General features: G+C 40.4%; 1 protein-coding gene across 1 annotated transcript in view; it reads right to left on the reverse strand.

Annotated features, from left to right (window-relative positions):
* Nucleotides 1-23,197, reverse strand: part of syne1b (spectrin repeat containing, nuclear envelope 1b) — a 223,901-nt gene that overhangs the window by 109,396 nt on the left and 91,308 nt on the right. The window contains 20 exon segments of the mRNA XM_034160064.1: nt 1,370-1,679; nt 1,794-1,966; nt 2,091-2,382; nt 2,521-2,670; nt 2,752-2,945; nt 2,947-2,958; nt 3,958-4,070; nt 4,386-4,593; nt 7,062-7,265; nt 7,438-7,539; nt 11,536-11,718; nt 12,045-12,203; nt 15,744-15,894; nt 16,346-16,525; nt 16,609-17,234; nt 17,340-17,493; nt 21,246-21,412; nt 21,746-21,869; nt 22,318-22,505; nt 23,040-23,138. Of these exon segments, the coding sequence (XP_034015955.1) occupies nt 1,370-1,679; nt 1,794-1,966; nt 2,091-2,382; nt 2,521-2,670; nt 2,752-2,945; nt 2,947-2,958; nt 3,958-4,070; nt 4,386-4,593; nt 7,062-7,265; nt 7,438-7,539; nt 11,536-11,718; nt 12,045-12,203; nt 15,744-15,894; nt 16,346-16,525; nt 16,609-17,234; nt 17,340-17,493; nt 21,246-21,412; nt 21,746-21,869; nt 22,318-22,505; nt 23,040-23,138 (3,789 nt within the window).

The raw sequence follows: 23,197 nt of genomic DNA on the forward strand, positions 1-23,197 counted from the left end.
TGTTGCAAAAGATGTTGGTTGTTCACAGTCAGCTGTGTCTAAACTCTGGACCAAGTACAAACAACATGGGAAGGTTGTCAAAGGCAAACATACTGGTAGACCAAGGAAGACATCAAAGCGTCAAGACAGAAAACTTAAAGCAATATGTCTCAAAAATCGAAAATGCACAACAAAACAAATGAGGAACGAATGGGAGGAAACTGGAGTCAACGTCTGTGACCGAACTGTAAGAAACCGCCTAAAGGAAATGGGATTTACATACAGAAAAGCTAAACGAAAGCCATCATTAACACCTAAACAGAAAAAAAAAAAACAAGGTTACAATGGGCTAAGGAAAAGCTATCGTGGACTGTGGATGACTGGATAAAAGTCATATTCAGTGATGAATCTCGAATCTGCATTGGGCAAGGTGATGATGCTGGAACTTTTGTTTGGTGCCGTTCCAATGAGATTTATAAAGATGACATATAAACATATAACAATGACATATAAAGATGTCATTGATGATATGGGGCTGCATGTCAGGTAAAGGCACTGGAGAGATGGCTGTCATTACATCATCAATAAATGCACAAGTTACGTTGATATTTTGGACACGTTTCTTATCCCATCAATTGAAAGGATGTTTGGGGATGATGAATTCATTTTTCAAGATGATAATGCATCTTGCCATAGAGCAAAAACTGTGAAAACATTCCTTGCAAAAAGACACATAGGGTCAATGTCATGGCCTGCAAATAGTCCGGATCTTAATCCAATTGAAAATCTTTGGTGGAAGTTGAAGAAAATGGTCCATGACAAGGCTCCAACCTGCAAAGCTGATCTGGCAACAGCAATCAGAGAAAGTTGGAGCCAGACTGATGAAGAGTACTGTTTGTCACTCATTAAGGCCATGCCTCAGAGACTGCAATCTGTTATAAAAGCCAGAGGTGGTGCAACAAAATACTAGTGATGTGTTGGAGCGTTCTTTTGTTTTTCATGATTCCATAATTTTTTCCTCAGAATTGTGTGATTCCATATTTTTTTCCCTCTGCTTGGTCTAAAAAAGTAACCGTTACTGACTGCCACAATTTTGTTTCCTGATTTCTTATAGTGTTTCTTAAAGCCAGAAAGTTGCCATTTGAAATGTCTTTAGTTTTGTGTCATGTCTGAGATCTGCTTTTTTTTCTACAAAATTAAACAACTGAATGAACATCCTCCGAGTGCGGTGATTCCATAATTTTTGCCAGGGGTTGTATTCATTTACAGTGTGTAAGAGTTCTTGTCAGGACACGATCTCTCCCAGTTTACTCTTTATCTAAAATACAATAAAGTATAAAGAAAGTAATTTAATAATTTAATATTCAACCATTTCCAGCATCCAAATTACCTTGACAACTGCTGAGATATCAGCAAAGTGTGCACTGAGTTCTGCTCTTGACTCTGGTCCAAAGTTCTGGTCACTGGTTTTCTCATGCATTTCTACAGCTTTGTCAATTAGGCGTGATAGCACTGATGCATGGGCATCCACTTCAGCCTGAATTGCCCTGAGGCGCTCCAGCAAAGTGGACTTCTCTTTCAAGCCTGGCTGCTGAGGCAATGTCACCCCCACCTCCTGTTCAACTGATTCCATCCATTGCTGCAGCTGAATCTTACTTTCATGGAAGTTGGTCCACTGAGCCACTGTCCACTCAAGACGGCTACAGAGATTAAAACACCAATATTTTCGGCAGACAATGAATTAGGCAGTAAAACTTTCATTTGCTGCTACTGTACATTAGAGTTCTCTGAGGGTGCAGGGGCATCTTTCCTACCTATGACAACTCATAGAAGTCATCAACATATTGGCCCAGGCATCCTTCAGACTCTGTAGCTGTGAACAAATGGCTTCCTGCCCTTCCATACTGTTGTGCTTCAGGACTTGTTCTCCTTTTCCTACTGTCATGTTGAGCTTCACCTCTCCTTCACCCTTCATCAGGAGTATATCCTACAAATGCAAGAAAGTGGCTATAAAATGTATGTATGGACCAAACATTATTGCAAAAATGTGTGTTTTACAAAATGCCTTCTGTCACCATTTTTTGTGCAGGTTTGTACATTCGCACACTCACCTGTATGAGACCTAGCCTCTTTTCCAGGGTCTCTTTATTGCCAACTGTGCTGTTGAGTGAAGCCAATCGCTCTTGAATTCCATTAAACCAGACCCAGGTTGCCTGGAGTGTCTCTTCAAAGGCTTGTTGCTCCTGCAAAGTGAGTTGGCAGTTTTGCAGTTTCTCTCTCATTCGCCTCAGCAAAGCCTGGTGCTGTGACTGCAGCTGAGCTGATACTGTCGTCTCACTACCATCGCCTCGCCCACCTTCATTCAACGCCTGGCCCTCCTGACACAGACGCTCAAATGAATCCCTGAATGGAAGGAAGAACAATATTTAACTGCAAACAGGGAAAGTAGGTTGATGGCGACTGTCTTTAGGGCATCATGTTTTTAATTCTGCACAAAAATCCAGTTTTCTTTTTGAAAAACACTCAAAGCACATTCTGCACCTTTCTTTGAGCACTTCTTGCTGATATTCCTCCACTTGTTCAAGCACAGCCTTCTCTGGTCCGCGTTGCTGAACCTCAAGCAAATCTGTGGTCATCCTCTTTTCCATATGCTCCAACCACCATCGGAGCTTCTTTAGACGACTCTCAAACCTGAATACAGTACCGCCTTATAGCATACAAACACCAACAGGCTGACACAGTGCTCAGCATTAGCTCATGAGAATCACTCACCCTTTCATCAGGGATGCACTATCATCAAGGATCTGTTGGTTCTGTCTGCATTGCTCTACAAAGCTGTCCCAGTCCTGCTGGATGGAGGAAAGGTGCTGTTGGACTTGGCCAGCACTGGCTTTGGGAAGGTGAAGGAGGAGCTTCTCCCCTTCCTCACAGACTTGAGTTAGCCGCACCTCACCCTCCTCCACACGTTTCCAAGGCTCCCTAGCACATAACAATCTGCTGTAATGTGTCTTTTCAATGGGATATACTTTTAATCAGTATTTCAATTGATCTTATGATTATATACATACTGTGCATCCAGAAAGTATTCACAGCACTTCACTTTTTCCACATTTTGTTATGTTACAGCCATATTCCAAAATTTCTAAAATTATTTTTTTTTCCCTCAAAATTCTACATGCAATACCCCATAATGGCAATGTGAAAAAACTTATTTTTTTTAGATTTTTGCAAATTTATAAAAAAAACAAACAAACAAAAAAAAACAAAAACAAAAAGAAAACAAAAAAAACAAACAAACTAAGAAATCACATGCACGTAAGTATTAACAGCCTTTGTCATGAAGCTCCAAATTGAGCTCAGGTGCATCCTGTTTCCACTGATCATCCCTGAGATCTTTCTACAGCTTAACTGGAGTCCACCTGTGGTAAATTTAGTTGACTGGATATGATTTGGAAAGGCAAACACCTGTCTACATATAAGGTCCCACAGTTGACAGTGCATGTCAGAGCACAAACCAAGCATGAAGTCAAAGGAATTGTCTATAGACCTCCGAGACAGGATTGTCTCAAGGCACAAATCTAGGCAAAGGCACAGAAACATTTCTGCTGCTTTGAAGGTCCCAATGAGCACAGTGGCCTTCATCAACTGTAAATGGAAGAAGCTCGAATCCACAGGCACTCTTCATAGAGTTGGCCGCCCATCTAAATTGAAACGATCGGGGAGAAGAACACAATGGTCACTCTGTCAGAGCTCCGGCATTCCTCTGTGGAGAGAGGAGAACCTTCCAGAAGGACAACCATCTCTGCAGCAATACACCAATTAGGCCTGTATAGTAGAGTGGCCAGATGGAAGCCACTCCTTAGTAAAAGGCACATGACAGCCCACCTGGAGTTTGCCAAAAGGCACCTGAAAAACTCTCAGACCATGAGAAATACTTTCCGGATGCACTGTATGTTTGTTGGCCAGTTACCCCTTTACCTTTAGTTTCTGCAGTTTGCGTTCCACAATATGGGTATCTCCAGATCGATCAGAGCATTCTTTCACTATCTCTTTCTGTTCTGAAAGCCATCTGTGGAATTCCTGCACAAGGTCTGAGAAGAAAAAGAAAATGGAATGCAGTATACCAGAGGTGGGAAACAGTGTGAAATAAAGGGCTAAGATGGAAGACAGTGCAGGATTTCCTTGCTACCAATCACCTCAGACCTGCACCATCTTGAGCCTTGTTACCCACCCCTGCACTATACGTTTCAGTAAGGCAGGAAATAACAAGAGAATTTAAATCACACACATACACACACACACAAAAAAATCAGTTCCTGAAGAAACATGCTGATGACAGGCTCATTTTACTGTCTGATCAAGTGGTCACTGAGTGCACCTACTCTTTTTTCATCTACTAGACTCACCATTGAACTGCTGCTGAAGATAGTTCTGAAGTGATGACAGCGTCCTGGCTGAAAGTTGGTTGACAGACTCATAAGTCTTAATCAGATCAGTGAAGGCAGAACCTAAACCCGCAAGCTCCTCAGAGGGGTATTTTCTGCACAATGTGTTGAGACTTTCCCGAGTAGAGTCAATACTTCCCTGCTGATTTTGCAGTTCTTTCTGAAGATCCTTCAAAACACATGCACATTGGTTTATTTGAGGTTAACTTTTTTGTCCTCTGTCTGTTAACCAATATACATATATGTATAAAGTGTACACATTCCAAAGTCAATGCCTACAAATTCAAGTGAACCCATTTAACCATGTGAATAGAATATTTCATTCGGTGAAAGATGGAATGTTCCAATAGTCTTTTCATTACACAGATGAAAAAAAAACATTCATTATTTGTTTTTATAATGACTAAAATAGATCCTTGTCATTTGATATTTCATTAATTTATAAACAAGAGAAAAAGGACTTACATTTTGATGTACGTCACTGGTCCTTTGAGGTCAAGAGGTTCCAAACAGTCCAACACTAACTTTAAATAGCAATCCAATGCAATCCAAAATTGTTCTCAGCCAACTTCCAAAAACAGTCAGATAGTTCAAAAACCATCCTGACGATGTACTCCGTACCGGACTTCTTCATGTACCAACTACAGTCTGCTTTCCTCGGTCCAACGAAAAATCGCGACAGAAATTTGTCGAGGTTTTTATCCAACAGTCCTTGTACTTCAGCTACAGATGTCCCAGCGAATATCGCAAATGCATCCAGATGGTTTATGGCATACTGATAATAAAAATAACCTTGTTCAAATTGTTGTCTGTCACCAAAACAAACCCCATCATGTTTGTTTTTAAGCTAAGCGTCACCTTCGCAAGTGTGAGTGCGCCCGGTGATCGTGGCGTGCAATAGCATAAAACATATAGTACCAAAATTGCACGCTTAATAGCACCAAAATTGCACAGTAAATGGTACACAATGGCAAATGGTATGAATAATCCATGTCACGTGACATACAAATCACCAATGAAATGACAAGGATCTATTCGGGGGTTATATAAAAAACACAAGCACTGTAGTACAGTAGTGTTCAGAATAATAGTAGTGCTATGTGACTAAAAAGATTAATCCAGGTTTTGAGTATATTTCTTATTGTTACATGGGAAACAAGGTACCAGTAGATTCAGTAGATTCTCACAAATCCAACAAGACCAAGCATTCATGATATGCACACTTTAAGTCTATGAAATTGGGCTATTAGTAAAAACAAGTAGAAAAGGGGGTGTTCACAATAATAGTAGCATCTACTGTTGATGCTACAAACTCAAAACTAATATGTTCAAACTCCTTTTTTAGCAATGCTGTGAATCACTAAAGTAGTATTTAGTTGTATAACCACAGATTTTCATGATTTCTTCACATCTGCGAGGCATTAATTTTGTTGGTTTGGAACCAAGGTTTTGCTCGTTTACTAGTGTGCTTCAGGTCATTGTCTTGTTGAAACACCCATTTCAAGGGCATGTCATCTTCAGCATAAGACAACATGACCTCTTCAAGTATTCTGACATATCCAAACTGATCCATGATACCTGGTATGCAATATATAGGCCCAACACCATAGTAGGAGAAACATGCCCATATCATTGTGCTTGCACCACTATACTTCACTGTCTTCACTGAACTGTGACTTGAATTCAGAGTTTGGGGGTTGTCTCACAAACTGTCTGTGGCCCTTGGACCCAAAAGAACAATTTTACTCTCATCAGTCCACAAAATATTCCTCCATTTCTCTTTAGGCCAGTTCATGTGTTCTTTGGCAAATTGTAACCTCTTCTGCACGTCTTTTATTTAACAGAGGGACTTTGTGGGGGATTCTTGCCAATAAATTAGCTTCACACACGCGTCTTCTGTCACAGCACTTACAGGTAACTCCAGACTGTTTTTGATCATCCTGGAGCTGATCAATGGGTGAGCCTTTGCCATTCTGGTTATTCTTCTATACATTTTGATGGTTGTTTTCCGTTTTCTTCCACGCATCTCTGGTTTTTTGGTCCATTTTAAAGCATTGGAGATCATTGTAGATGAACAGCCTATAATTTTTTGCACCTGCGTATAAGTTTTCCCCTCTCCAATCAACTTTTTAATTAAACTACGCTGTTCTTCTGAACAATGTCTTGAACGTCCCATTTTCCTCAGGCTTTCAAAGAGAAAAGCATGTTCAACAGCTGCTGGCTTCATCCTTAATTAGGGGACACCTGATTCACACCTGTTTGTTCCACAAAATTGACGAACTCACTGACTGAATGCCACACTACTATTACTGCGAACACCCCCTTTTCTACTTTTTTTTACTAATAGCCCAATTTCATAGCTTTAAGAGTGTGCATATCATGAATGCTTGGTCTTGTTGGATTTGTGAGAATCTACTGAATCTACTGGTACCTTGTTTCCCATGTAACAATAAGAAATATACTCAAAACCTGGATTAATCTTTTTAGTCACATAGCACTACTATTATTCTGAACACTACTGTATGTCTCAGACTGAGCTTAACATTCACTGTTCTAAAGTTTACCAACGACAGACTGCATGCATAAGAGGATTCCTCCTACTACTTTTGCATGGGCAGTATATTACTAATTATGTACCTTCACTCTGCAGATGTCCTCAGAATCTGAACCGACAGGAATAGACATCAAAGAATCTTCTGTGCTTTTTAGCCATGCAGACATTTGTGAGATGTAGTCCTCTAGCTGTTTCCGTTGAGAGGTGAAGTCTCTGAGGTTTGCACAAGCTTGCTCACAGAGCTGCTGCACAGTGCTGATTTTCTTTCGCAGGTCATTCTCTATCATCTAATACAATTACATTAAAATGTTTTTAGTTTAATGCATGCATGTGATTATGTACCAATGCTTACAGTAACAAGGTGAAGAGTGCAATTCTTCCGCAAGGTTATGGCAATTCATTTGTGTAAACATGCTGTCCATTGTAAAAAAAAAAAAATCAATCAAAAAAAACAATGACCTGTAGTCTCGATGGAGTTTCTTGACTTTGACTATTTTTTGTCAGTTTGAATATTTTGCTCTGCAGGGTTTTAAATTTCTGCTCCTTTTCACCTATTGCCACCTGTGGATGCATCAAAAAAGAAAAGTATACATTAAACACTTTACGGATGCACCTTTGGATTTAAATACTTGTGTAATTTATAGGTCTCTCCAATCAAACAGGGATGTGGTACATGAAAAATACGTGGTGTGTCCATAAAGTAACGGTCCTTTTTATTTTTTTTAAAAACTATATGGATTTCATTCATATGTTTTTACGTCAGACATGCTTGAACCCTCGTGCGCATGCATGAGTTTTCCACGCCTGTCGGTGACGTCATTCGCCTGTGAGCACGCCTTGTGGAAGGAGTGGTCCCGCCCCCTCGTCGGATTTTCATTGTCTGGAAATGGCGGAATGAAAAGGACTTTTTTTCCATCAGAATTTTTTCAGAAGCTGTTAGAGACTGGCACCTGGAAACCATTCGAAAAAGTTATCTGGCTTTTGGTGAAAATTTTACAGGCTTCACAGAGAATAAGGACTTTAACTACAGCTTTAACAACCCCTTTAAGGACGGTCGGTGCGCCGCGCTCCAAGCTGCGACGTCGCGGCACAAACCACTGGATCATTTCTAAGCTGATGGCTCTGTGGATACGAGACCGTCGTGTGCTCTTTCTCTGGTTATCACAAGAGCTGGACATCAACCATTTTCTGGCAGATTTCACTTTTAACAAGAGATTTTGTCATGGAAAGCCGCGCGGAGGCTTTGCGCGTCACGACCGATTCGCTGATGAAGCGAGACAAAGGAACACCTCCATTTCGGAGTGTTGGAGGACAAGTTTGGACATGCTTATCTCGGCTTTCAGTGCTTACCAGTCGAGTGAGTATAAGAGAACTTGTGGAGAGCTGGACATGTCCAAACGTGTCCTCTAACACTCCGAAACGGAGGTGTTCCTTTGTCTCGCTTCATCAGCGAATCGGTCGTGACGCGCGAAGCCTCCGCACGGCTTTCCATGACAAAATCTCTTGTTAAAAGTGAAATCCACAAGGCGTGGTCACAGGCGAATGACGTCACCGACAGGCGTGGAAAAACTCACGCATGTGCACGAGGGTTCAAGCATGTCTGACGTAAAAACATATGAATGAAATCCATATAGTTTAAAAAAAAATAAAAAGGACCGTTACTTTATGGACACACCACGTAATTACGTATTTGCTTGATTGAAAGTTTATCTCTCAATATATGCACAATGGGCCTCATGTATCAACGTTGCGTACGGCGATATTTGAGCGTATATGGGGTGTACGCCAAAACGGCTGCGCTACTTGGCATTTATCAATGTGGTCGTTGGCGTACGCTGTGCTGAAAATATACACCAGGTCGAGAGGTGGCGTAAATTATACACCAAAATGAACCAGCGCTGGAATCCACATAAAAATGAAGATGATCAACATGATAAACAGTGCCATTATACAAATCAATGCATATGTTACATAAATAACACTTTCCTGATTATACTACATAATAATCAATACAAATCCCGCTGTTGCGGGATTGTTATGGAGCACGATCCGTGGTGACAGCGTTGACAGGAAGGAAAGCACTGCTCGCCTTTTTCTCCAGACGTCGAGCCTGGAGCCAGAGCAGCGCTGAGCTTAACTTCATGTGGTGTGATCGTTTTAGACAATGGAATTGATAATAACAACTGTAGTTTCGTCATTCCCTTAATTCGCCCGTGCTGCAACCAGGTTTTGTCGTCTCCATTCGGTTGTCACAATAAAATAAATACAGAAATACATTTAAAAAATAAAGAAATCTGACAGATTAGGCGTGTCTTATTAATTGAGCAAGCAAATATCCACGTCAAGAATTATTGACATGTGAAAAGAGAATACAGTGGTCCCTCGCTATAACGCCGTTCACCTGTCGTGGCCTCGGAGTCTCTCGGAGTATTTAGTCCAATTTTGCATGCCTTTTTTTTTTTTACAGTGTTCTGTGTTCTGCGTATCTGTTTATAAGAATCTTGTTGCCCAGAAGAAAAAAGAGTGCCAACAACTACTCATAACTGTGTTTGTCACACGGACACACACACCTGCTGCAGCGAGATGTGAGTGGGAAAAGGCGCGGCGTCAGGACGCAGAGGCCCGATCTGTGAAATACTGGTGAGTCACTATTAATAATTTCTTATGTGTCCGACCTCGTTCGTTGATCGTTAAAATTAATTCGTTAGTTCTAAATGCCATCATAATTATTTATAGGAAAACGTTCTATTTTTATTTCTCAAACAAATGTTTGGGCCTGAAAACAGTTTGGTATTATTTTCCTACTAAGGTTTGAACTTTGAGAGTGTTTACACACGAGAGAAAAGTGAGAAAATGTTCATGCCTGATTGAGAAACTGTATAAACTGTGTAGTGAGGGGTTTTACAGCTTTGAAACGTCTATAATAATTGTAAAAAATAACGCTGACTACGTCGCGGTTTCGCGTATTACGGGCTATTTTTTAGAACGTAACTCCAGCGATTAATGAGGGACCACTGTAACACTTTATTGATTATATATTACAAAACAACTGATACGACAGCCGCTTTTGACGCTCTATTGGCACGCGTCGTGATTGGTGGAGTTCTTTTTCATTGCTGTCTTTCAGGCTTCTATGTCGTAAAATGAGGGTGTGTCGCGGAGTCTGAATATTTATGGGCGTGTTTATTATAATTACGATCGGTTCCACCCACCGCATTTATCAAGATCACGTCAGGCGTACGCCGGAAATGGGCAGGTGCGCACTTCTTGATACATGTCACGGCAACTTTGGTGTATTTCAAGTTTACGCCGTAAATTTACGCCACAAGTGCGCAACATTGATACATGAGGCCCAATGAGTGCACAAACCCTTGCATGTCCAGTGCAAGGCACTGCTGACCTGTATCAAGTTTTTTTTTATTTATGTATGTGTGTGCATATATAAATATATATGTGTGTGTGTGTGTGTGTGTGTGTGTGTGTGTGTGTGTGTGTGTGTGTGTATAAAAATTCTCAAGTTTCAATAATTAACTATTATTATAATTGTTAGCTCATTGCCTGCGGGGATCCACAGGCTCTAGTTTGGGCAGTGTTTATAAAATAGGTAGCTGACATTTTTCAAGGGTGGTAATAAATTATGCAAAGTTTTTAGAATGATTTGGAATAGCGTGTGAGTCCAGAATGTAATTATCAACATCCATTGTTCACTGTTGTTATGTAATATCCATAATTTCTCCAAAAACATTAGTCCTATCAACATTCCACTTTGGAAGCATTCATCCTCGGCCCAAAATACATAAGCATGCCAAATGGCACATGCCAGCTCTCCCCAGTTTCTCCATGTTCAAAGGTACACACACGCACGCATGCACATACATACACAGATGTCACTTGGCTTTTAATATATAGATGATTTACCGCCCACTGCTGGAATCGCGTGTGAGTCCAGAATTTAATTATCAATGTCCATTGTTCACTGTTGTTACCTAATATCCTGAATTTCTCCAAAAATATTAGTCCTATCAGCATTCTGGTTTGGCGGAATTCATCCTTGACCCAAAATACATAAGTATACCAAACGGCAAATGTTAGCTCTCCCCAATTTGACCATGATCGAAGTTATACACACGCATGCATGCACACACATACACAGAGGTCACTTGGCTACATGATTTACCTAATATCCCTACTTTCTCCAAAAATATTAGTCCTATCAACTTTCCGTTTTTGTGTCGCTCATCCTTGATCCAAAATACATTAAGTATACCAAATGGAAAATGTCAGCTCTCCCTAGTTTCTTAGTGATCAATGCCACACACACACACACACACACACACACACACACACACACACACACACACACACACACACACACACACACACACACACACACACACACACACACACACACGGCCCTATGCATGATTTTACTATGATTCTTCAGGCATCAGCAGCAAAATTAGCAATAGCAAAACAACCACAGCTAAACAGTCAAATATCAGTAAAAACAAAAAACAAAAACACTATCCTGTTTCAGGACAACTTCAGAAATCTCACTTGAATTACGGAGAGTCTTGCTGACACCTTCTGACTGTCATTGAGGTTGTTCAGGCTGTCGTTTAGTTCAATCACAGAAGTGCTGGACCAGCTCTCAATGTCCTCACTGATTTTACGCACATCATGCCATAATGCCAAGCTCTGGTTCAGGCAATCAATATTGTCATCTATTTTCTCAGAGACCTGGTGAGTAAATTAAAGCAGTCATCACACGTCTCTGACATTGTGTTAAACACTTAGCAGTCATGTTACATGTCAGGTTACATATTAAAAATGACCACATTTATATATTATAGAGTAACTCAACACTAAGTTTTTTAGGGCAGAGTGGGATATTTACTGCCTGAAAGTTTCAGTTCTGTGCACTTCTACTGTATTGCACCCAGTGGATTATCAGTTTGGATATGTGGAGACAGCGCACAGAAAAGTAAAACTTTAAACTGCAAGATAAGAACAAAAGCTAAACTATTCTGTCTGTGTGTAAATAATCCTATAAAAATCAGACTCACATCTAGCCACTGATCAACCAGTAAATCAATATCCTTTTTCATTATTTGAGAGTCACACTCAGGGATCTTTTTCAGCTCCATCACCAACTGTTTTCCTTTGGTGGAAAACTGATCCAGGTCATGTTGCTTGCCAGACATCTCTGCCTTTATTGCTTCATGCTGCAAATGGAGAAAACACAGGTCTTCATAAATAGAAATAAAAATCTTGAAGTCCATTTGCAAAAGCAGGAATACAGGATGAAGAATTTACTTTTCTTTTCTCATATTTGTGAAATCACTTTTTTTTAAATTTTGTAATGTTCATGTGAAAGAAAGTGAGACAAACTTACAACTGCGTATAAATACTAAAGACATTCTCTGAGATTATAAAGTCATAAATTTGCAAGAAAAAAAAATCATATTCTGTGAGATTGTCTGCTCAGATATTTTGATGCGGCTACAGCTTAAGCTAAAATTAAAACACAAAGCATACTGTTTTCTTTTTTGAAAATAGACTAGAGTGGTGTGGATAATCAGCAGAACTGTCAGTGGATGTGGGCGGGGCAGAGAAATTTCTACACTCGATTTGTGATTGCTGTGCATGAGTCAATTCATATATGGGTGAGATCGATAAATTGCTTGAGCTTTCAATTAGTTGTCCCACCCCTATTCCAAATCCATGATAAAATGAAAAAAACAACAGAGACAAAGTTGATAAAACACTGTCTAGGAATAAGCAGACAACGCCCAACTTTTACTTTTACTTTTTTCAACTTTTGCTACGTTAAATGCCACACAAATGCAGTGGTCACGGCACTCACTGTCATTGCTGGTGAATATAGTACGCTAATGGTTGACAATAATATGCCATGGAAATGCCTTCTGTGTGAGAGGGGTTGCACACTCAAGGACCCGGTTTCATAAAGCAGTCTAATCTTTTAGTCTACTAACCTTACTTAGTCGGCCAACATTATTCATCTAATCTCCGTTTCCCATCGTCGTCTGAATTTGTAGATTAGCCGTCTTACCTTAGTTGACGATTTTCACAGTTATAGAGGCCTTGCGAGTGCCGTTGCCAAGAAACACCTTTAATGAGTGACAGTTTTGTTTACTTCTAGGTTGGTCCGGGAGAAGCACTCCTGACCTCGGCCTCCGTAAACATCTACAATGGATTTTCCAGGCCCAGAACACCCATTCCCACAGCAAGTCTCTCCTTCCTTCCTCCTCCATCAAGTGGTGCCACATGATAGCTGCCATTTTTGAGGTAAGACAATGAAGTTTTGTCAACTAAAATCAGAATAGCCTCCTCTGTACCAGTCTAAAAATTTCTGTGCTTGTGCACTTTGTGCAACGACTAACGTCAAAAGATGAGTCAACAAACTGAGTTTAGTCCACTAAACAAGATTAGACTGTTTGATGAAACCGGGCCCAGAAAGTTAAAGTCACAAATTTATGAGGAAAATAAACAAGAGTCATAAGGAGATGACATATCCTCCAGGTCCCCGCAAATTAGGAATGCAAAGTGTCAGGGGATCACCCAAGTACACCCTTAAGCTAAATATGAATGAAACTGGTTAACTGGCTCTTGAGATATTGTATTAACAAGGGTAGCAATGACAATATCTTGAATATCTCCCTGCAACCTTGAAATTGACCCCAAAGGTCACTGTAATTGATTGGTGTCAGGGGATCACCAAAGTACACCCTTATGCTACACAAGAATGAAATTGGTCAACTGGTTCTTGAGATATCACGCTACCAAGCAAAAACAGACGAACTCGTCAGCCCGTATTTCAAACTGCGGGGATAGAAACTCTCAAAAAATAGTTTGAGTGTTTTCACCACAGACCCACAAACCTTCACTTTAGAAGTGGCTCATGCACTGCATAAGGTGCAACATCCTGAAATAGCTGCATATTAATGCCGTCATATTAATTATTGTATATGTTTCCTGAACACGAACAGAGTTTGCATATGTGTGTGTCAGCAATATAGAGATCTGCAATGAGCTCTCTTTTCTGCTCTCACTTCCTTGCCCCTTTTCTCTGGAAAGCACGGACCCAAACAATCTTTGTGTTCAGGAAGCACGTATGATATTTAATACGACAAAATTAATCTGCAGAATTAATTCAAGCTGTTGCACTACCGGCATGCTTGGCTTGCAGTGTGTACCCTACCCTTAAAATGAACGGTTGGGGTTTTGTGCTGAAAAAGAAATTCACACAATTTTCTGTTTTGCGTTGTTGTTCTCATACATTTGTGACTAATATGTATATGTTGACATGACATGAAGGATCAAAGCTCTTCAGCATCTCAACATGTGATTTAGGTCCTTCAGACTTTTTTCAGTAAATGCTTCTGGGAAGCATTAGCATGGATAAAAGCCTTCAGCCCCCTATTACGGCCCTCTTAACTCCGCACCATTTTAAGCATTTTTCTTTATTTGTGTCTCACATGCCTGGAACGTCCTCACCATCTCATTTAGATCCTTCACACTTTATTTGATGTAAATGCTTCTGGGCAGCATTAACATGGCTAAACACATTCAGTTTCTGGGGAGCATCACCCACCAAACCCCCCAACTACAGTCTCTTAATCCCCCACCATTTTCAGCATTTTTCTTTACTTGTGTCTCACATGCCTGGTAAAGTCCTCACCATCTCATTTACATCCTTCACACTTTATTTTCATTAAATGCTTCTGGGTAGCATTAGCATGGCTAAAAACATTCAGCTTCTGGGGAGCTTCCCTCCCCCCCCCAAACCCCCAATTACGGCCCTCTTAAATCCCCCAAGATTTTAAGCATTTTTCTTTACTTTTGTCTCACATGTCTGGAAAATCTTCACCATCTCATTTAGGTCCTTCACACTTTATTTTCAGTAAATGCTTCTGGGCAGTATTACCACGGCTAAAAAAACTAAAACTGAATAATCACTGACTGACCTCATGTGATGTCAAGATGCGCGCTGCCTCCCACTTTAGCATTCCTGGATTCAATGTCGACTCAACATTTAGTATTTGTTTCAGTGTCTACTGTGCACTGAATTCCTGCAAGATCTCCTCTAGTCATGTGAGGTCTCCTCTTTCTCTGTTTTTAAATTTTCTTTTCTTTTTTTTTAAATTGAGGCAAAGAAAAAGTTACACAAAAACCTTACAGAGGATAAACATAGCAACGCAAAAACAGCATAATGAAAAACAGGTAAATATCCTCTGCTGTAGCTCCAGGAAGTGTTAAACATTTGACATTTCCTGTTTCACCGTGAGCTCAAAATGTGGCACTTCCTGTTTCAGTGTCAACTTGCCACTGAATTCCCGTGAGATCCCACAAGATCTCGTCGATTGTCAATCCAGGAAACGTCGATCCAGGAAGTGTTCAACATTTGACATTTCCTGTTTAACCATGGACTCAATTTTTGGCATTTCCTGTTTGTGACAGTATACTATGAGTGAGCTTCGCAGCACTCTACGTCGCTTCACTTGTATAATCTCACAGGATTTTTTGCAAATGCGTGACTTTATAATGTCAGAGGGATGTCTAAGGTTTTGCTTATAAATTCAATAATTTAAACGTGGAAATTCCAAGACTTTTCTCTATTATCCACTTTCCCTACTGTTTTCAAAACCTACAATGGTACCAATATCTCACTTATACACTTAACATCACTCAAGTGTGCATTGTCAAGAAACTGTGTGCTATGCCATCGTTACACATATTCTGACCTTGTTTAATGACCTCTTGGTTTCTTCATTATCCTTCAGAACAGAACATATCCCAAGTATAGGTTCGGTACTCTCAATGGTGTTGCTGATGGAGGTTTTCAGAATCTGGTATTCTCTCATTAGTTCAACGAGAACATTGGACTGTTCCTGTCTGTCAGTGCAATAGACAAAATGTTTCATACGGATCAATTTACATGCAAAATCCCAATGTATTAGACAAAATGTGTGTAAAAAAAAAAAAGCAAAAGAATGCTTCGATGAGCTGAAAATCCTAATTTGGTGCAGGAACAGTTGAAAGGGTTGAATTCCACTAGTGTTGTACCTTTTACTTAATTACAAAACTTGTTCACAGCATCTACAATGGAAACAATGGGGAACAGAAATGAGAATACCTAACTCACACTCCCAGTAAGGTTAATGTTAAATACAGTACTAGTACTTACAGAGCAATATGGAAAATAGGCTATTGTTGTCAGTATTGTCTTTCAAACAGTGTTTGACAATGTTTTATGTCAGTTATGTTTTCATAGTGCCCTTTATTGGAGTAAGCAGATATAGAAGATGAATAAATGCAGGAAAGCCTGTTCTACCTCCTCCATTACCTCTCTGTGATGAGCCTTTTGGTGTCCTCCCATGTGGTGTCCAGCAGGCTGATTTCCCTCAACACTTCACCTGCCAGCTCTGCATCCTTCTGGGCCAGCTGTTTGCCTTTGTCCCTCAGCCACTGCTCCTCATGCTGGTGTGACTGCAGTTCATCTTCCAGCTGATTAAAGAATCGTAGCCTGACAAATAACGGTGAAACGTGTTATTGGTGCACACATGTTCTCATATCTACTCAAGCATGGAAGGCCTTGTTAAAGATTACCTCTGCTGTAGCGCATGTAGGTTGGGTTCTTTGAAACTCTGGTGGTCGGCTTTTTCTTCAATGTCCTCCACTGCTTTGAGGAGTTGTTCTTTCCGCTGTCTAAATGAGGTCCACAGAGCCCCTAGGGCCTCTGCTTCATTCTGTTTAGTTCCAAGCAAGTTCCTTACTGCATCCAGCTCGGCAGTGAGTGAATCAGCCAACAAGCGGCACGATTTACGAGACCCCTCATCAGTGCCAATATGCAGGTGGCTTTTGCAGAGACTGCTGTCCAAAGTGACAGCCAGTGTCTCCAGGTGGCTAATGTCTGGGACAATACTGACCAGCTCCTGCTGCATCTCCTCTACTCTTCCACGGTCCCAGCTCCCAGCGGTCTCCACAGTCTGTCTCAAATCCTGCAACACCCCAGCAACCACACCGTGGGTCTGCATAAAAGCCTCAAGTCTTTCCAGGCACTCTAACTGGAGCTCAGTTATTTGTTGGGCCTCCAAGTAAGGCTGTAAACAGCTGTCTGCTCTGCTTTGGAGAAGCTGTATGTCGCCGGACTCACAGCACTGACGCAGCTTCTCAGTTTGCTGCTCCAAGCTCTGTCTCAAACTGGACTGCTTCTGTAATGCCACTTGGGTCTCCTGTTAACAGTAAGTAATACAAGTAAGTTGCTGCTCCTAAGATGCTTTTTGATCAACAAGTCTAAAAAAAACAGATCTTCTATGCAACAATTGCATCATTTTTACCTTGATTTTTGTGGCAGCAGACTGCAAGTTGCTAATGTTGACTTGAGAAATTGAGTGCAGATTTGAAAGCATGGTCTCACTCCACTGGGAGAACTTCAGCAGCGCCTGATCAAACTGCTCCAGCAGGGACAGGTGGCTTTGAAGATCTCGTATTCTGATGTGGCAAAAAGGCAGTGTGGTGAGTCAAAACAATCAATGCATCTATTGATCGACTGATGTCCCCGGTCAATGGATCATCTCTCCACAAACCTTCACCGAAATCCATCCTCTAATTTTAATGTTACTGTGTAGACACACAGATAAACAAACACTACAGACAGGTGAGATCTCATGTCACCTTTGCTATCTATGTTTTATTGGTTGGTGGATGTATCGATACTTCAACATGCCATGACAACTTTTAACCACTTACAGTCCCCACAGGAATAAAAAAAACAACACAACCCCCTACAACTAGGGATGGGTTTTGTTCAACTTTTAATGGTACTACAACTCTTTTCTGTCTGGTACATTAACCTGTATTGTTATCTGTACTTTTTGGAGAAATTAGAATCAAATGAATAATAGAATTAACATCAGAGAGAGATAAGATAAGATCAGAGAGAGAGCTGAATGGATCTCACTGCTGTATGTGTATATGATCACCTTCTAACACTGTAGGAGATATGATGTGGAACTGTTGTGCCAGGCCATGACAACATTAATAAACATAAATCTCGCTTCCAACAATGGCCCAGGAGCGTTTCACAGTGCAGGATGGACGTGGTTAAAATCCTCTCACCGGCTGCTGTGTGCTGTAATCAACCATGCAAAAATAAATCCCATGTGATAATCCAACCACTGCTGTGTATAGAGCTGTGTTGTGCTGCTAAAGTGAGCCAAAACACAAAAAAAGAAATTAAAGTTCCCTGGAAAGGCTGTGTCTGATGCATGGGACAGCATGGCCCACTGCCAGCAGTGTCCAGTAGCTGACAATGGCATGCACGTGCATCCTCTGTCCACACACACAAACCCAGCGATCATGTCATCAGTCCAGCACCTACTCTACACACATGCACATGCACATGCACATGAGGCCAGTAGCTAAGAAGTGAAGGACGAGTGCAGATGTGACTGCATGACTGAATGAGTGGCTATGCTGGCTATGACACATATGGCTTGGGTCCGGTCCATACATTGGTTGTACTCCGGTGTCCAGTACCAGCAGGGACTGTGCAAAGGGAGGAACACAGCGCTCCCTCCTACTCCGGTCCAATGTTTGCCGTCCAGACGTTTGGACGCTGGGCAGTCATCAGCACCTTTTATGGCTGTCTGATAGCAGTCTGTGTCATCTACCTGTTGTCTACATACACTTTGGATGCCATCGTGCAGGTGTGGACGAGGTAATCTGGATGTGTTCTGACACTACTGATCACGCCACTTTCCCTCCTGACTGCATCCGATTATGGAAACATTCATCGTTTCGGGCTTGTTCTTGCACATTCTTGCATGTGTGACGGGGGCTTTAGTGTTTAAATTACCTTGACTTTAAGTTGTGTTATTTATTTATTTATTTATTTTTTAACTAGTTTGGGAGGTCCTGCAATGGCACACAAAAAGCATGGGTTGGTACATTTTCAGTACAGTGTAAATAAGAAACACAACATTAAAGATATTTAGCCTAACTCCTTAGTCTAGCGTGTGAGTGAATATTATTTCCAGATTATTACACAACGATTTTGCTGAATTCTTGTGAAATATAGTAAGTTCTTTCGACTTCTTCCTTTTTCTCTTGGGGTCGCCTCAGCAGATCTGTGAAATTCATGTTTCAAAAATAAATACTGCTTATAATTCAGTGTAACTTACATGTGTTTTCTTTCATGCTGCTTTTTTTTTTTTTTTTTTTTTTTTACAAATGCAACTTGTACTCTGGTGCCACTTGTAGCCCAGAAAATTCATTAATTCATACATGTCAACCTATACGGATTGTCCATAAATTATACAGATTTTTTCGAGTTTCAGAGTCATACGGATGTACAAATAAAGTCTTCCGGATATTCAGGGTTTTCTGTTGTAAATTAATTTAACTGTTGTTTTTCTTAACTCCGCAGACTTTCGGCCAGCCATCCACCATCTTTGTACTCCTCATAGAAGCTGTGTGATGACGTGCACAATGTGAGCGTCCAATCGGAATTGGTTCACCGTCACATGGTTTTCCAATATCCAATCGTAGGCGAGAGCAGTCTCAGATGGTAGGGCCAAAGATTGTTAGGAGCAGTGATCTGTTACTCTGTGAGTTCTTGTTTCTGTAAAAATAGAACAGCTGTGTGACACTATATTCACGGGAAATATATTGAGTTTGTACAAAATACCAAGCGATTTTATTGTGGAGCAAGAGAATTTAACTGTGGAGGACTTCCACCATAAAAGAGCCCATGGAGATCCCTGGTGTTAGTTATTAATATAGCCACCCTTTTCAGGTTTCAAATAGGTCGCCGCGCTGCGAGATCTCAGTAACACTGAGAACTGCACTGAAACGCTCTGATCACGCTGCACTTTAACCGTTGCACATGGACAACACCATTAACTTCGCAACATAAAACTATTTTTATATTGTGCCTAAAACTCTCATGAATATATTCTCTGGGTTTATAGACATTGTTATTGCGTTTGCTTTATGTAAATGAGAGAATCACATCCTGTCTCTACGTTATTTTCAATGGGAGCTGCTGTGAGCTACGCTCGCTTCCTGATCATGTCGTTCTGGGGAAAGTGAAGTTTGTTCTTTAACGTCTTGATTATTGTCCATTACAACACTGTTTGTCCTCTTTGTTCCAGACTATATAATATGTCTGAAATTCGGTTTGCGTTTATTAAATTCCACGCAGATTAAACGTAGCAGACACGGATTATTCGTTATAATTGTTTTAGCAAGTTTTCAGGGTAACATGCATGCAGTCTCTTGTTAACGTGACGAAAAGCATAAAAAATACATTTTTTGTAGTATAATATTCATTTACAATTGTCATCGTGTGGATTCTTGAGCGACTCTCTGGCGCTCAAGGGATTATGGGATACATGAAAACCCTGGATGGACAAAACCCCAGTTATGTGATACCGCCATGCGGTTGTGTGTACTGTAATAAAACTGATTTTGGTGCAACTTGGAGGTTATAAGGATTTTGTGTTGATTTTATGGATTTTATCACTTGGTTAGGGGTTGACATGTATGTTAATTATGAATTCTTCCTTTGTATCCTGTTAAAGGAATGTCTCTCCATCCAGAAGTTGCAAAATTTTGTCCAATACTATATGACCATTTAGAAAGTAAAACAGCTGTTTTCATGCTCATAAATCTGTATCCCAGAAGGTCATGGTCTATAACCATAACAGACCAGTGTGTGACGATCACAGCTGCCCCTGAATGTGATTTAGCGGTCTGTGAGATAATGTGACATGCTGGGCTTGTACCAAACACATTGTACAAAAAGAAGTGTAGCATAACTGCTGACACTGTAGGACTGGCTGTGGTGCTTCCAGAAAACAGAATGTACAGCAACATTAAGGGCTTCACGGAAATGCAAACATTTACCACAGTATGGCAACAGTTGAATCAAGACCACAGCACAATGATGGAATATCCTTGCTCACCACAGGCACCTTTGGGGACTCAACAAGGTTTTCATAGGTAAGAACAAGGTTTCAAAGCCTGAGCTTTAGGGATGTCTATCCATGAGAGTGAGAAATGGGTTTAGCATACCACATTATAAAAGTCTGGAACAGATGATACCCAGCTCTAGAAGTGCAATTATTTCCCAATGATTGCATGACTTTTATGAAAGATGTTTACTTGCTACATGGCTCTGCATGCATTTAAGACCTGAAAACAAAGAATAAAAAACATTGCTTGCATACAGACTGCCTTACCTTTGAGGAAGGACTTTGTTTTGAACATGTAACCTTCTCTGTAACATGTCCAGCTCATCTTTAAGTTGCCTCACTGTATCTTCTGGTGCACTGTGACACAGCATTGACCTCAGAGACATCAATCCAGCATGAGCAGCCTCAAGGGACTGAACCTCACAGTGCAAGGCCTGCAAGAAAAACACATTTCATTTGAATATTTGTTTGTTGATTTGTGAATTGCACTAAAACCAGTATTGATCAGTATGTGTGGCATTTATATTGTGTATTTATAGTTATATTTGCAAACTGTTTTTCTTTTTTACTTTCACTTTTGATACTCTGTGTGCTTCTTACCCTGTGTGCTGCTATACAATGCTGCTGGAACCTCAATTTCCCTGAGGGAGTCTTCCCAAGGGATCAATAAAATTCTATCTAATCTAATCTAATCTGATCTTAAATCCTGTCCCAAATGTCACGTGTTAACTTTGTTGCTACACATGAATGTGTGACAAATTTTTTACCTGCAAATCCTGTATCTCACCGCGAAGCTTCATTTTATCTGCTGACAGACAATGAGTCTCTGGTTTGGATGCAGACTCACTCCTCTCCAAGCATGAAACAAAATTTGACCGCTGCTTCTCGTACCTGATGCACAACAGATACACTACTGTCTCAAACATTAACTACTGGGTGTACTTTTCAGATTTACAGTTTAAGTTAAGGGAATAATTCGCAATTTTGCACATCTTGGCTGTAATTAATTATTGTAATTAACACTAACTGTAAAGAGTGGAGAACTGTGTGTGTTTTGAGGTGAGCTCTGTACCAATGAATCAAATTGAACTGAAAATTAAATTGCAGAAATATTTGCATTCTGCAATGAATAATAAATGAGTGGAGAGAATGGCACAGGTGGTATGAAAAAGGTTGATAGGATACTTTGACCCAAAACAGAAGTGGGGAAATATGAAAGGAAAGAAACCCACATCAAGCCAGGTGTCTCATTTGAACTCCACCATTGCTTTTACTTTTATGGCAGCAAAACCTGAAATGTGTGACTTCATCTTACCAATTTTATAGTCTGTGCTCTTACTTTTGCCACAGAGAAAGCAGGTTCTCCAGGGTGCTTTGTTTGTCCTTTGCCTCCTGCACATTTTGGTCATAGCTGGCCTGCAGCTCAGTTACAGTCCTCTCTGCTTCCTCCTTGTCACTGAGTCTTCGAGCACCAGACGAAAGTGACAGCAAGTTTCCCTTCAGTCGTTCCAGTTGCTGAGAGACATCCTACAACACAAGACACCAAAGCACACAATATATGGCAAGTGCACAATTACAAAACCAGTAGAAAGATTTAAAGCTACAGTGTGCAGGATTTAGTGCCATCTAGTAGTGAAATTGCATTATGGTGTTACCCGTCACGATATTATTTACCATTACAGTTTTGCTTCTTTAGTGATGGGGATGCATGCTCCCTTGCCTTTTCTTGTGATAAGAAACATGTATGATTCTTTAATGCGTATTTATTCACTGGTGTCAGTATTTTAATGTACTGTACAGATTTGTGTTGTCTTTTTTTTTAAAGAGTTGAACTAAGGCAATTTCCAATCAAGCGTGCATTAGCGTGGTAATGAAGCAGTCTAAACATCCCTAAATCCTACACACTGCTGCTTTAAGAACTGATACCTTATTGTCATCTCAACTTGACATTTGTCTTCCAGTGCAGTTGTGACACATATGCAAACATAAAAGTATCTAAGCAATAAACACAGTTATGAATTTGAAACTTTTGGTGATATTAGTACCAAAAAAACAACATACCATGTGGTTTTGTAGAGCTCTGTAGGTCTCAGAGGAAGAAATGCAACACATTTGTGGTTGATCTAATCTTGTGTAGATTTCACTGAGAGCTGTTTGCACCTATAGTAAGATATTTAAGAGTAAAAAACAAAAAAGCTATGTCTATATATATATATATA

This window comes from Thalassophryne amazonica, chromosome 19 (assembly GCF_902500255.1).
Source record: "Thalassophryne amazonica chromosome 19, fThaAma1.1, whole genome shotgun sequence".
Classification (NCBI taxonomy): domain Eukaryota; kingdom Metazoa; phylum Chordata; class Actinopteri; order Batrachoidiformes; family Batrachoididae; genus Thalassophryne; species Thalassophryne amazonica.